Consider the following 13,494-nt stretch of genomic DNA (forward strand, 5'->3'; position numbering starts at 1 on the left):
CCCCACCTTCCTTGTCTTCTTTGTCTTCTTTAGTTTGAGTGCTCTTTTGGTTTGAAGCAAGCGTGGCTGTCCCTGTTTCTTTTCTTTTTTTTTGTTGCGATTTTTATACATTTTATTTTTATAAAGCAGTTCACAGTTCATTACAGATAATATTCAGACACCCACCCAACCAGCGAGCATCTTCCCAGTCAATAAGAGGGAAGCGTGTAAAGGTTGTTGATTTCATTCTAGGGTGCTTTAATCCCGCATATAAGAGAATACAAGCAAGTATGTTAAAACCAAACACATGTGTGCTGCTTTAGGTACATCAGTGGGCTAAAGTATGAGGTCGCGTGGCCGCATTTGCAGCTGCACGCTCCAGGAAATACTGCATCACTCTCTTCCGGGAACTTTGCTTTATAGTCTCTGGATCTTGGCTGTTGATGCGATTACATGGTTGGGGGGGCGGGCGGGAGTTTGTGGGTGTGGCTGCCAAGCTACTGAAAAATGGGGGATCTGGGTGGAGGAGGCCCAGTCCTGATCTGAGCAGGCTTGAAGATCCCAGCTCCGGGTCCCGTACACCTGGGTTCTTCTGCTGGTTCCTTCATGTGTGAGGCTCGTCAGAACATGTGGAGAGTGGCCTTGAGCATGGCTGTGGCTGGGTTCCAGAGGTTTTCGGTTGCTGGGGCTCTATTTGGGGCGGGAAAGGGGAAACTCAACCAGCCCCACTACAGGGGAGGCCCCAGTGAAGACAGCCTGGTGCGTGGGCAGAAGATTCTGCATCGCTATCTTCAGTCCCTGTTATTTTCTGCCTGTCATTAGCCTGTATGATTGTCTTTCATTTGCTCTGAGCCCATGTTTATTGTGAAAGTTTAGGTCTGTTTCCTGGAAGCAACGCAAGGTTAGATTTTGTTTACTGATCTCTCCTGCAACTGTGTGTTGTTTTATCGAGGAATTAGTGCATTAATATTTACCAAAATTGGGGCTGGAGTGATAGCACAGCGGGTAGGGCGTTTGCCTTGCACGTAGCCGACCCAGGTTCGATTCCCAGCATCCCATATGGTCCCCTGAGCACTACCAGGAGTAATTCCTGAGTGCAGAGCCAGGAGTAACCCCTGTGCATCGCCAGGTGTGACCCAAAAAGCAAAAAAAAAAAGTTACAAAAATTATTGATATGAAGGGATTTTAGGTTGTGTATCTACATGGAGTTGGTTGTGCTGCTTCCTTTCAGCCTCCTTGCAGGGCTGGACTCGATTCCAAACACACCCTCAGCTGATGTGTGCCTTCATCTCTCTACTCTGACTGTCTTGCTGGGGAGACCACCTGTCCTTGGAAGTTCTCGTCAGTCAGTACTTTGTCTGTGTTTTTCTTTCCTTGCTTGAGACTGACTAGAAAAGTCTGTTGTGATGGCTGGGCTGCCACTGTGTGTGAGGCTTCGCTTGTGCCTCGCGCCTGTAAGGATCTGTCTGTCTCCACCTCATGCCTGTCAGGGTCTGTCTGTCTTCACCTCGTGCCTGTCAGGGTCTGTCTGTCTCTCTGCCTTGCGCCTGTCAGGGTCTGTCTGTCTCTCTGCCTTGTGCCTGTCGGGGTCTGTCTGTCTCTGCCTCGTAGCTATCTGGGTCTGTGTGTTCCTCTGCCTCGCAGCTGCCAAGGTCTCTCTGCCTCGCCCCTGTCAGGGTCTGTTTGTCTCTCTGCCTCACCCCTGTCAGGGTCTGTCTCTCTGACTCACGGCTATCAGGTTCTGTCTGACTGCCTCACACCTATCAGGGTCTGTCTGTCTCTGCCTCATGCCTGTCAGGGTCTGTCTCTCTGCCTTACGCCTATTAGGGTCTGTCTGTCTCTGCCTCATGCCTGTCAGGGTCTGTCTCTCTGACTCAAGGCTATCAGGTTCTCTCTGACTGCCTCACACCTATCAGGGTCTGTCTGTCTCTGCCTCATGCCTGTCAGGGTCTGTCTCTCTGACTCACGGCTATCAGGTTCTGTCTGACTCTGCCTCACACCTATCAGGGTCTGTCTGTCTCTGCCTCATGCCTGTCAGGGTCTGTCTGTCTCTGCCTCATGCCTGTCAGGGTCTGTCTCTCTGACTCACGGCTATCAGGTTCTGTCTGTCTCTGCCTCATGCCTGTCAGGGTCTGTCTGTCTCTCTGCCTCGCGGCTGTCAGCCGTAAATCTGCCTGGGGTTTCCTTGGTCCATCCAGTGAGAGGTGTCTGCATGTGGGCAGCTGCTGGTGACCCGCAGTGATGACCCGTCCCCTCAGAGGCATTTATTTCTCGGAACCTCTGGGATTCTCTCTCTGTGTTGATCTTCGTGCTGTGCATGAGTATTTGCTGCCAGGCACTCCTGCCCCTGAGGCCAGCACGTCAGCCTCTGTCCACAGGCCCAGTACCGTGGCTCCTCAGCACAGCCCCTGCAGTGCATGTGTGAGGCCTGGGGCTCGGTCCCTGGCACCACCCCACACAGAACACACACAAGATTGTGTCAGGAGTGGCCATGGATTTCCCCTATAAAGAAATCCGGCCCATCTTGCCGTAAGATGAGATACTGGGGCCTGGTGCGGACTGGCCGCGCGGACTTACAAATATGAACGGAGGGAAAGCTCAGGAGAGAACCTCGCCTCAGATCTCGGCGAACTAGAGACGGACAAGAAGTGAAGCCCAAAAGTGAAGAGACAGCAGATGATTAAAAATTAGGGCCAACTGCTCTTGGCCCAGTGCTCAGGGGCTGCTCCTGGCTCCGTGCTTGAGGACATGGCTGGCTGAGAGCCCAGGAGAGCGTGTGGGTGGGGTGGGCCCGGGCCCCTGCACACGGCTCAGCCGTCCAGCGCCCCGGCCCCTGCTCCCCTCTGCACAGTGCTTGCTGGCTCCGCGCTGCCCACGGTTGGCTGCAGGGAGGGCCCTGCGCGTGGATGCCGGTGAAGCGGCCTCCACAGGTGCTTCCGCATCTGCAGCCACCTGCCGCAGGCCACTGCCGGCCCCCGGGCCCAGAACGTCCAGGCCCTGGGGACCTTTGCCCGCGCCCGGGCCGGTGGCTCCATGGGAGGCCGGTCGCCTGTCCTGCTCCCACTCAGGCTCGAGGACGGCGGTGCCCGCGGACGTGCCGCCTCCTCTGCTCGGTGCCCTGCCCACCCCCTCCCCAGCTGTCCTCGCCCCAGGGAGGCTGCCCCCTCCCGCCTGGGGCCTGAGAGCCTCCTGCCTCCCTCCCTGTCCTCACAGCCCAAGAGCCACGGCCAGGCACTGCTGACCGCCGTGTGGATGCGTCTGAACCTGGTGGAAAGCGACTACTTCGGCCTGGAGTTCCAGAACGCCCCGCCGCACTGGGTATGGCCTGGGTGCGAGGCGCGGGCGCAGGGAGCAGGGAGGCCTGGGGCGGGCGGGCGGCGAGCTCAAGCCTGAGCGGCTGCCGGAGGCCCCCGCCCCAGCCCAGCCCCGGCCTGGCCCTCTGTCCTGCCCTGCCCCTCGGGGAGGGGGAGGCCCGAGGGTGCAGCCCACCGCCCGTCCTGACCCATAAGGAGGCGCCACCCTCCGGTGTGGCGCGTTGGCGTCTGTGCAGAGCTGTGCGGAAACCGATGCCTCGTGGTGACGACGTGGCTGCCAGGCGCCACCCTCGGGCCCTGGGCAGCGTGTCCCCTCCGGTGCCCCCCGGCCTGAGGAAGGACGGACGTGGCTAACGGAGTCGGCGTTCTTCCCTCCGTTTTCCTTAGATTTGGCTCGAGCCCATGAAGCCCATCGCGAGACAGATCCGAAGTAAGTCCCTTCCGAAAGCCTTCACCTCGGGCCTGCGCCAGGCCAGGGGTTTGCCCTGCCGGGAGTTTCCGACCCAGGCGCGGGAGGGGGCCCTACGCGGCCGCGGCAGGGTGGTGGCGTCTCTGCTGCAGACTCACAGCCAGAGGGGGAGGCTCTCGTGCCTCTGCTCCCTGTCACCTGCCCTGGGCCTGGAGGGGGCGGTCACTGCACACAGCAGGGGCAGAGACCAGCTCGAGCTCCCGAAGGCCCTGGGGCTCTGTGTGACACACAGCTGTGAGCCGCTTCTGTGTCCTCAAGTGTGTGGTCACCGGTGTCTCCCTCCCCTGTCCCGTGTCACCTTCTGGCCGCCTGGGGCCCCGAGGGCGGCCTCGGCTCATCTTCAGGGCGAGGAGGGCCTGTGGGAAGCCCCCCTCGCTCTCTGAAAGTGAACTTCCTGCTTGCTGGGATCTGGCAAACGATCTGGGGGCCTGGGAACAGTGGGGCCATCAACCGACCAGCGTCCCCGTCCAGAGAGGGCCCACCCGGTGCTGCCCTGTGACCGGCCGGGACCCTCGTCTGGGTTTGCCTGTGGCCGCACCTGGCAGGACACTGGGGCAGAGCCACGGCCCCCTCGGCTCAGGGGCCTTCAGCCAGGCTCTTCCCCTTTCCTGTGGTGAGTCAGCCGTGCACACTGTCTCCCCAGGTCCCGGTGAGATGGGGGTCCTAGGGTAAGCGGAGGTGCTTGTTCTTTACGCCAGCTGGTTTCCTAGCTCAGAATAACGAGTGATGTGTGCTCCCAACCGCAGTATATCATGGTTTCAAAAATAATCGTGTTGGGGCTGGAGCAATAGCACAGAGGGTAGGGCATTTGCCTTGCAAGTGACTGACCCGAGTTCGAGTCCCAGCACCCCATATGGTCCCCTGAGCACTGCCAGGAGTAATTCCTGAGTGCAGAGCCAGGAGAGTAACCCCTGTGCATCACCGGGTGTGACCCAAAAAGAAAAAAAAAATCGTGTTTACTATTAACGTTGCCAGGCGTGTAAATGCCTTAACCTCTTCATCAATGTGTGATTCTGAAACATCAACAGTAATATATTGAAAAGTTTCAGTGTGCAGTTTTGTGTGTTTTTTTCTTGTCGTTTATTTTGGGGGCCACACCCAGCCGTGCTCAGGATTCACTCCTGGCAGTGCTCAGGGCCCCTGTCAGGTGCCGGGGATCAAACTCAAGGCTGCCACGTCAAGGAGCTCCCGCCTCTGTGCTCTTGCCAGCCGGCTGCTTTCGTCTGTTTCCTAACTGTGCCCAACTAGTTTAGCATGTTTCATATGTGAAACCTGCTTAAGACTCAGGCACAGGATATCCTTTACTATGTCTTATTAAAAAGGTTTCCTCCGACGGCCTTTCGCGAGCTGGGGTTTGGTGACGGCGCTGTAGCATGTGGAAGTTTGGTGAGACTGTGTTCTTGAACTTTGCCGGTTCCCTCTCCCAGGGCCCAGGAACACGGTGCTCCACCTGGCGGTGAAGTTCTTCCCGCCCGACCCGGGCCAGCTGCAGGAGGAGTACACCCGGTAAGGGCGGCTTTGAACCCGGCACTGCCAGGAGCAGCCCCTGAGCGCCCCTGTGTGACCCTCCAGACAGAAACAAAGATGGAAAGAATGGGAAGTGCTGGGGCCGAGGGGAGAGGACTGGAGCCTGGCGTGCACGGGGCGGCTCAGCCCTCAGCACTGGTGCCCCTGCGTGCCGCGGAGGGTGCCTAGGGCGAGGGCTGCTGGGCTGGGCCCTGCCCCCAGCACCCTCAGGGGCCCCAGGAGCCAACCCTGGGCTCGGGAGAGGTGCAGCTTTGCCCCGCACCACAGGTCTCCCAGCAGCAGGGGCGCCCCTGGGTGTCCACGGGCGCAGCAGAGCCAGCGGACAGGGCCCCAGCCATGAGAACCCGGCTCGGCACAGCTCCACAGACTGGCGCTCGCGGCCTGGAAACGGCCTTCCACACGCGTGACTGCACACACCTCAGCCCACGGGCTTGCTGCCTCCTCAGCCAGATGCGCCTCCCAGGACACTGACAGGGAGACTGAGAGGGGGACTGAGACTGAGAGGGAGACTGAGGGGGGCTGGGAGGGGGACTGAGGGGGCCTGAGAGACAGAGGGGGACTGAGAGGGGGACTGAGAGGGACTGAGAGACAGAGGGGGACTGAGAGAGAGGCTGAGAGACTGAGAGGGAGACTGAGACTGAGAGGGAGACTGATGGGGGCTGGGAGGGGGACTGAGGGGGGCTGAGAGACAGAGGGGGACTGAGAGGGAGGCTGAGAGACTGAGAGGGAGACTGAGACTGAGAGGGAGACTGATGGGGGCTGGGAGGGGGACTGAGGGGGGCTGAGAGACAGAGGGGGACTGAGAGGGAGGCTGAGAGACTGAGAGGGAGACTGAGACTGAGAGGGAGACTGATGGGGGCTGGGAAGGGGGACTGAGGGGGGCTGAGAGACAGAAGGGGACTGAGAGGGGGACTGAGAGACTGAGAGGGGAGACTGAGGGAGGCTGAGCGGGAGACTGAGAGGGGGGCTGAGAGAGAGGCTGAGAGACTGAGAGGGAGATTGAGGGAGGCTGAGAGACAGAGGGAGACTGAGGGGGACTGAGAGGGACTGAGAGAGGGGCTGAGAGGGGGGCTGAGAGGGAGACTGAGGGGGACTGAGAGGGGGCTTGAGGGGGGCTGAGAGGGAGGCTGAGAGACTGAGAGGGAGACTGACGGGGGCTGAGAGGGGGACTGAGCGGGACTGAGAGGGGGGCTGAGAGGGACGCTGAGAGACTGAGAGGGAGACTGAGGGGGACTGAGAGAGGGACTGAGAAGGGGGCTGAGAGGAAGACAGGGGGACTGAGAGGGACTGAGAGGGGGGCTGAAAGGGAAACTGAGGGGGACTGAGAGGGGGTTTGAGGGGGACTGAGAGAGAGACTGAAGGAGGCTGAGAGACTGAGAGGGAGACTGAGGGAGGCTGAGAGACTGAGAGGGAAACTGACGGGGGCTGAGAGGGGGACTGAGCAGGACTGAGAGGGTGTCTTAGAGGGGGCCCTCACAGAGCAGGACGGGCCGTGGACAGATGCTCGCCAGCCCGTGCTCCGTCTGGAGGCTTCTCCATGTGTCTCCCGTACAGTGGTCAGCTCCCGAGCCGTCAGATGGGCGACGCCGTGGTGATGAGTCATGCGGCCCCCTGGGCTCCCACACTGAAGCAGTGCCTGTGGAGGCCAGCTCACGTCAGTCACAGAGCCAGGGTGGGCCCCCAGCAGGGAGGCAGAGCCAGGTCTGGACGCAGCCGCCGGGAAACGGGCAGCCTGTACGGTGAACCCTGGGCAAGGCGCCCGGCCTGGTGTGCCATGGTCTCCTGCGTCCACTCCCGCTGCTGCCCTTAAGTTCACGGCCAGCACAGTCATGATCAGAGAAGGAGACTTTCCGTCCGGACGCCCCCTGCCACCCGCCCAGCACGCCCCTTGCCATGGGAGATGCATGTTGGTCCCGAGGCAGTAGGACCTCGTGTGGGGCCATGGTGGGTTTCTGCCGTGTGTGCCTGAGCGTGCCGCGGGCTCCTCCCTGCAGCTCGGCGTGCTGCGCTCCTCGGCGCCTCGATGGGCAGCACCTCCCTGGCGTGTTTGGTGGCCGTGCAGCCGGCACACACCGTGTCCGCGTTTCTGGCTCTAGGGGCTCGGCAGGGCTGTCAGCTCGTCTGCCATCAGGATGGTTTGGCTTTCGGCCGGTTCTCGGGACACACCTGGGGGTGCTCAGGGCTGACTCCTGGGTCTGTGCTCCAAGATCACTCCTGGCGCGCTCGGGGGATCGTACAGGGTCCCGGGCATCGAGCCCAAGAAGCGCCTGCCTGTGCTCTGCAGCCCTGTGCACTCCGCCTCAGAGATGCGAGTGTGCTGACAGCTCACTCTGGGCATGGGTCCTGACGGGCAGAGCACACTCGTGCTCACCGCCATCGTCCTCACCCCCAGAACAGCTCTCAGGTCCGGGCTCAGTGATTCCTGTCGGGATAAGCGGTACATCGAGTGTCCCCTCCCGGTGTGCCCTCCAGGGGACGTTCAGGAGTGCCTGGGAGCCGGCTAGCCAAGACCAAATAGTTGAACATTTAAAAACATCTCCTGGCAGCAGCTCCAGCCTAAAAGAGAGTGTCTGTTGTTCCACACGCCCTGGTCAGCATGTTTGTCCGGGCGACACGAGGGAGGGCCTTCCCCAGAAGGCCCAGCCGCGGACTGTGCTATCTGTGGGAGATGGTGCTCTGAGGAAGCATTGGTCTGCTGGTGCTCATCTGCAGGGCCCGTCCCACAGTGCTCCCGTGGCCTCCAGCGAGGCAGCCTGCTGCTGGCCTGCCCTCGCCTGCCCTCTCTGGCTCCCCCTGCCTCCTGTGCTCCGCTATCCGTTTGCTGTGGGGAGTGGCGTCCTGGGTGCCTGGGCTGGCGTCCAAGGTGTTCTGCTTCTTGCAGGTACTTGTTCGCCTTGCAGCTGAAGCGAGACCTCCTGGAGGGCCGTCTGACGTGTGCGGACACCACGGCCGCGCTGCTGACCGCCCATCTCCTGCAGGGTCAGTCCTGGGGTTGGGGGCATCCGTGTCCACCCACGTTGACCCTGTGCCCTGCAGGGAGAGAGGCCCCAGGAAGGGACCGTCCCCCTCGGCCACTGGTGCAGCAGACGGCTTCAGGGGCCGCTCCGGGGTCCTCACTCGCTGCCATCCCCCTGCCCACCCAGGACTCGCACAGGCTTTTGTTCAGTAGGAGACAGATGCCCGGAGACACCCACAGCACCGGGTGTGGCCCTAACATCAAACCAAAGCCCCGGTGCAAGGAGAGGTGCCATTGGACCTGACAGGGCTTTGTCTACTCTCAGTGCACATGTGTCTTCACATCTGCAAATGTGTGTTGCTTTATTTAAAAACAGCTGAAATTGGTGATTATGATGAAACCCTGGATCGAGAACACCTCAAAGGCCACCGGTACCTGCCCAGCCAGGAACGCTCCCTGGAGAAGGTTCTGGAATTCCATCGGAAGCACATGTGAGTTAGTCAGAGGCCTGATGTAAATCAGTGACAATGCAGCATGTGTGAACAGACTCCTGCACTAACGCGACCAACACACACACGCGTGCACAGTTACACACACACATGGTTACATACTCATGCATAGTAGTCACACATGCATGCTTACACACTCATGCATAGTAGTCACACGCATGGTTACACACTCATGCATAGTCACACATACATGGTTACACGCTTATGCATGTACACACATACATGGTTACACACTCATGCATAGTTACACACTCATGGTTACTCATGCATAGTCACACACACGCATGGTTACACATTCATACATAGTCACCCACACATATGATTACATACAGTCGTGCATAGTCACACATGCATGGTTACACACTCATGCATAGGCACACACCCATGGTTACACACACTCATGCATAGTCACACACCCATGGTTACACACACTCATGCAAGTCACACACATGCAGTAACACCTGCAGCCACATACACATATCATACACTCATGCAGTCTCACACTCGTGCACAGACACACATGCACATATGTTCACACACATGCACAGTCGCATACTCGTGTGCAGACACACGCATGTTCACACACATGCAGTCACACACTTGCACAGTCACTCGTGCACAGACATGCACACCTGTTCTCACACACAGTCACACAGCACGCTCTTGTTCACACGCGTGCAGAGGCGGTCCTTGCTGGGTCTTGCATCAGGCTCTGCTCCATATGGCTGCAGAAGGAGAAGGGGAGAGCTTTGAGGAATGAGCTTCACAGCAGGGAACATTCCAGAAACGGACGGAGTGTTGGGAGGGTGTTTACAAGCCCTTGGGCGAGAGAGCATGAGCCCTGGCCCTGGGTCCGAGAGCCGAGAGGGGCCAAGAGAGTTCAGGGACTCAGTCCTGGCAGCCCCTCATGGCCACTGGCACTGACCCCCCCTGGAGTGTCCTATGTCATAGCCCCCAGGGCTCCATGTTCCCGAGCCTTGCACTGGACCGTGCGAGGCTCGCACTGACCGTGGCCCCGATGGCCAAGAGTCACCTCTGAGCACGTCTCCCCCAGCACACAGCAAGTGGACGGGGCAGCGGGTGCTCCTGCAGCTAGGGGCTGGGCCACAGTGTCCTGCAGCCTCTGGCCCACGTCCCTCCACAGGGACACTAGAGCCTGCACCCCTGGGGTCAGAGCTCAGCACTCAGGGGCTGCCCATGGGGCCAGTCCAGAGCTGGGCTCAGCACAGTGGACACTGCTGTCTCCCGAGGCCCATGGACACTGCCTCTCTCTGGGGCCTGTGGACACTGCCTCTCTCCCGGGGCCCGTGGACACTGCCTCTCTCCTGGGTCCATGGACACTGCCTCTCTCCCGGGGTCCATGGACACTGCCTCTCTCCCGGGCCCGTGGACACTGCCTCTCTCTGGGGCCTGTGGACACTGCCTCTCTCCTGGGCCTGTGGACACTGCCTCTCTCCCGGGGCCCGTGGACACTGCCTCTCTCCTGGGCCCGTGGACACTGCCTCTCTCTGGGGCCCGTGGACACTGCCTCTCTCCCGGGCCCGTGGACACTGCCTCTCTCTGGGGCCCGTGGACACTGCCTCTCTCCCGGGCCCGTGGACACTGCTGTCTCCTGGGGCCCGTGGACACTGCCTCTCTCCCGGGCCCGTGGACACTGCCTCTCTCCCGGGGCCTGTGGACACTACCTCTCTCCTGGGCCCGTGGACACTGCCTCTCTCCTGGGCCCATGGACACTGCCTCTCTCCCAGGGCCTATGGACACTGCCTCTCTCCTGGGCCCGTGGACACTGCCTCTCTCCTGGGCCTGTGGACACTGCCTCTCTCCCGGGCCCGTGGACACTGCCTCTCTCCGGGGCCTGTTGACGCTGCTGTCTCCTGGGGCCCGTGGACACTGCCTCTCTCCCGGGCCCGTGGACGCTGCTGTCTCCTGGAGCCCTTGGCTTGGCCTCTTCAAGCCTTGCTTGGTACTGGCCAGTCAGAAGGAAGGATGACCCCAGACGACTGGCCAGCCACACGGAGAGGCCCTGCCCAGTGCCAGCCCAAGTCACGTGCCTGTCCCTAAGGCCATGGGCCCTGGGTGCCAGAGCAGAGCTGGACGCAGGAAGGGGCTGCCTGTGAAGTGGCCAGCCCAGCTATGCCCAGCTGCCAGGAGGCCTGGGGCACTGGCCAGGGCACGAAGGAGAGGCCAGCGGCCAAGCCTGAGAGGGAGGGAGGAGGGGAGGGGAGAGCACAGTCAGCCACCCCCGCGGAGTGAGCCTTCCTCGGCCAGCACCGTGTGGGCCGGGGACTCGCTCCTCGCACCCCTGCACCACAACTGCTGGTGCTCAGGGCTGACTCTTGGCCCAGTGCTCCCGGCTCACTTCTGTTGGTGCCGGGCCCCAGCCAGGCCTAGAACCAGGGTCAGCCGCGTGTTGGCCACTGCCCCAGCCCCGCGCTGGTCTCCAGCCCAGGCCCCCGTTTTCACCCCTCTCCCGTCCCGAAGGTCTTGCAGGCCCCACCGCACCAGCTCTGGGCAAGACTCAGGCGTGGCGGGTCCAGCCGACCCTGACCGCCTGCGGGGGGGAGGAGGAGGAGGAGGAAGGGGTCCAGCAGCCCCGGGGGCCTGCGCCCTTTGTCCTGCTGACCCTCCCTACCCCCTTCTGAGTTGGGGCGATTATCTTGGTTTTCCTTCTGGGACCTGCTGCCGCCAGCAGAGCTGAGCTCCTGTCTCAGCACCGGGCCCGGGCGGAGCCCTCAGGCCCCCGGCCCCCACCCTGGCACCCTGCTGCCCTCCTGGGTAACCACCCACCGGGTGGCACTAAAGGGCGTGTGCCGGACCCAGGCAGGGTCCCGGGAAGGAGTGAGAGCGCTGGGAGGGTTTCCTGCAGACCAGCCCGGGGTTCTCCTGTGGCGAAGCCCCCGAGAGCAGCCGGGGCTGGGGTGCCTCAGGCCCCCCGGTGCTGCTGCCGGTTCGGCCTCCCCGTTTCTGCTCCAAGACTGGGGCCGAGTTCTGGGCTACGAACACCCCCCTCGAGAGCGTCCGGGAGGCTGGGCCTGCCCCACGGCCGCCTCTGCCCCACCCACCCTGTCACTCCGTGTTCCGGGAGGCAGCCGCCAGGCCCCTGGTGCGGGGCCCGAGCCCTCCCCACTGTGCCCGGCCTCCGCCAGACACCCGGGGCCGGGGCCGTGGCCGCCCAGGCGGGTCGCTGCTGCGGTCGTGGCACCTGTCAGCCGGTGAGGGGAGGGCTGGCGTTTCAGGAAAGTCTCGGGAGCGGCGGCTCCGTCCCGGTCGCCCGCCCTGCAGATGCCGCTGTCGGGGTGCCGACGGGCACACGGCGGGAGGGCTGTGAGCGCGCTGTCCTCTCGCCACTGCAGGGGCCAGACGCCGGCCGAGTCCGACTTCCAGGTGCTGGAGATTGCCCGCAAGCTGGAGCTGTACGGCGTGCGGCCACACCCTGCCGCCGATCGGGAGGGCGCCAGGATCAGCCTCGCCGTGTCCCACATGGGGGTCCTGGTGTTCCAGGTGGGTGGCGCGGAGCCCAGGGCTGACCACCCCGGTGTGGCCGCCCGCTCTGGCAGCACGGCTGTGCCTCCGGGTGGGAGAGGGGCTCCTCCTCTCCTCTGGGGCACGTGCCCCCCCCCCTGCCTGCTGGTCACGGGACGGGTCACCAGGGCAGGTCTTGGCACAGGTCCCTCCGTGTCGTGGCCGCCAGTTTCCCAGCCGGGGAAGACGAGGCCGGCCAGCACGTGGCACCCGGGCACGCCACAGGGGGCCCTGGCACTGGGAGCCTCGATGCCGGGCAGGGCCACCGGGAACAGAGGGCCTCGAGGAGGTGCTGAACCAGGGAGGTGGGGTCCATCGGCCTGGGGGGCAGCACCTTGGGAGGGGGCAGACACTGCCCGCTGCCAGAGTCCCCTGAAGCGTTTGCTGCTGGCCTCGGCAGTGACCACAATCAGACACTGGCCTGTCCTCAGGGGACAGCCATGTCCACACGCAGGCTGTGAACGACAACACGTGTGCGTGCTCTGTCCTGCTGTTCAGGGTCTTCAGGGTACTGGTGGGAGAGCCTGGGGCTGTGACATGTGACTGCGCATGCGTGTGTGTGTGTGTGTGTGTGTGTGTGTGTGTGTGTGTTTCTGGGACATGTGACTGAGGGGGAGGAGGTGTGTGGGTGGGGCAGAGGGAATCGGCCGAGCCCCCCTTCCCCCCCCCGGAGTCCTGGGCCGGACAGTGAGGATGGGGCAAAAGGTCCCAGTTGCCACGACTGAGTGTGAATACAGCTCAACATGCCAGCGAGGGCATCCACCCAGGAGCAGGAAGTCCTCTCGGCCAGGCCTGCGTCTGGGGAGCAGCTGGGTGCTCACGGCCGTGGCCCGCCTGCTTCCTGGCCCTCGGCCTGCAGGGGGAGGCAGACCCGGGCTGAGCTGGGAGCAGCCAGGCGCAGGGCGTAGAGGGAAGTCCGCCCTCTGGCTTCCCTGCATTTCTTGCTCTCATCTGTGGCCTTAAGAGCGCAGGGATCGAGAGAGAAGCAACAACCCCCTGGGATGCCGGGGACACTAAGGACGGGACTTCCTGGGACTCCGTGGCCGGCCACAGGCAGCCCAGCTCATGCCCGGGCTCGGGTGAGCACTGTTGGAGGGCTGGCGGGCCTCTGCCTGGTGACCGTGGTCCCTCCATGTGGAGTTTTCTGGGGTTTTTGTTCTGTTTTGCTTCGCTTTTGAGAACAGAGGGAATCCTGCAGGATCCGCTTTGAGTGAGATT

General features: G+C 62.1%; 1 protein-coding gene across 1 annotated transcript in view; it reads left to right on the plus strand.

Moving 5' to 3' along the window:
• The window catches only part of FARP2 (FERM, ARH/RhoGEF and pleckstrin domain protein 2), a 73,863-nt gene that overhangs the window by 21,240 nt on the left and 39,129 nt on the right, over nucleotides 1-13,494 (plus strand). The window contains exons 3-8 of the mRNA XM_055121190.1: nucleotides 3,193-3,297; nucleotides 3,681-3,723; nucleotides 5,190-5,268; nucleotides 8,171-8,268; nucleotides 8,622-8,736; nucleotides 12,108-12,255. Of these exons, the coding sequence (XP_054977165.1) occupies nucleotides 3,193-3,297; nucleotides 3,681-3,723; nucleotides 5,190-5,268; nucleotides 8,171-8,268; nucleotides 8,622-8,736; nucleotides 12,108-12,255 (588 nt within the window). The remainder of the gene's footprint in view (nucleotides 1-3,192; nucleotides 3,298-3,680; nucleotides 3,724-5,189; nucleotides 5,269-8,170; nucleotides 8,269-8,621; nucleotides 8,737-12,107; nucleotides 12,256-13,494) is intronic.

The sequence above is a fragment of the Sorex araneus genome, chromosome X, assembly GCF_027595985.1.
Source record: "Sorex araneus isolate mSorAra2 chromosome X, mSorAra2.pri, whole genome shotgun sequence".
In the NCBI taxonomy this organism is placed as follows: Eukaryota; Metazoa; Chordata; class Mammalia; order Eulipotyphla; family Soricidae; genus Sorex; species Sorex araneus.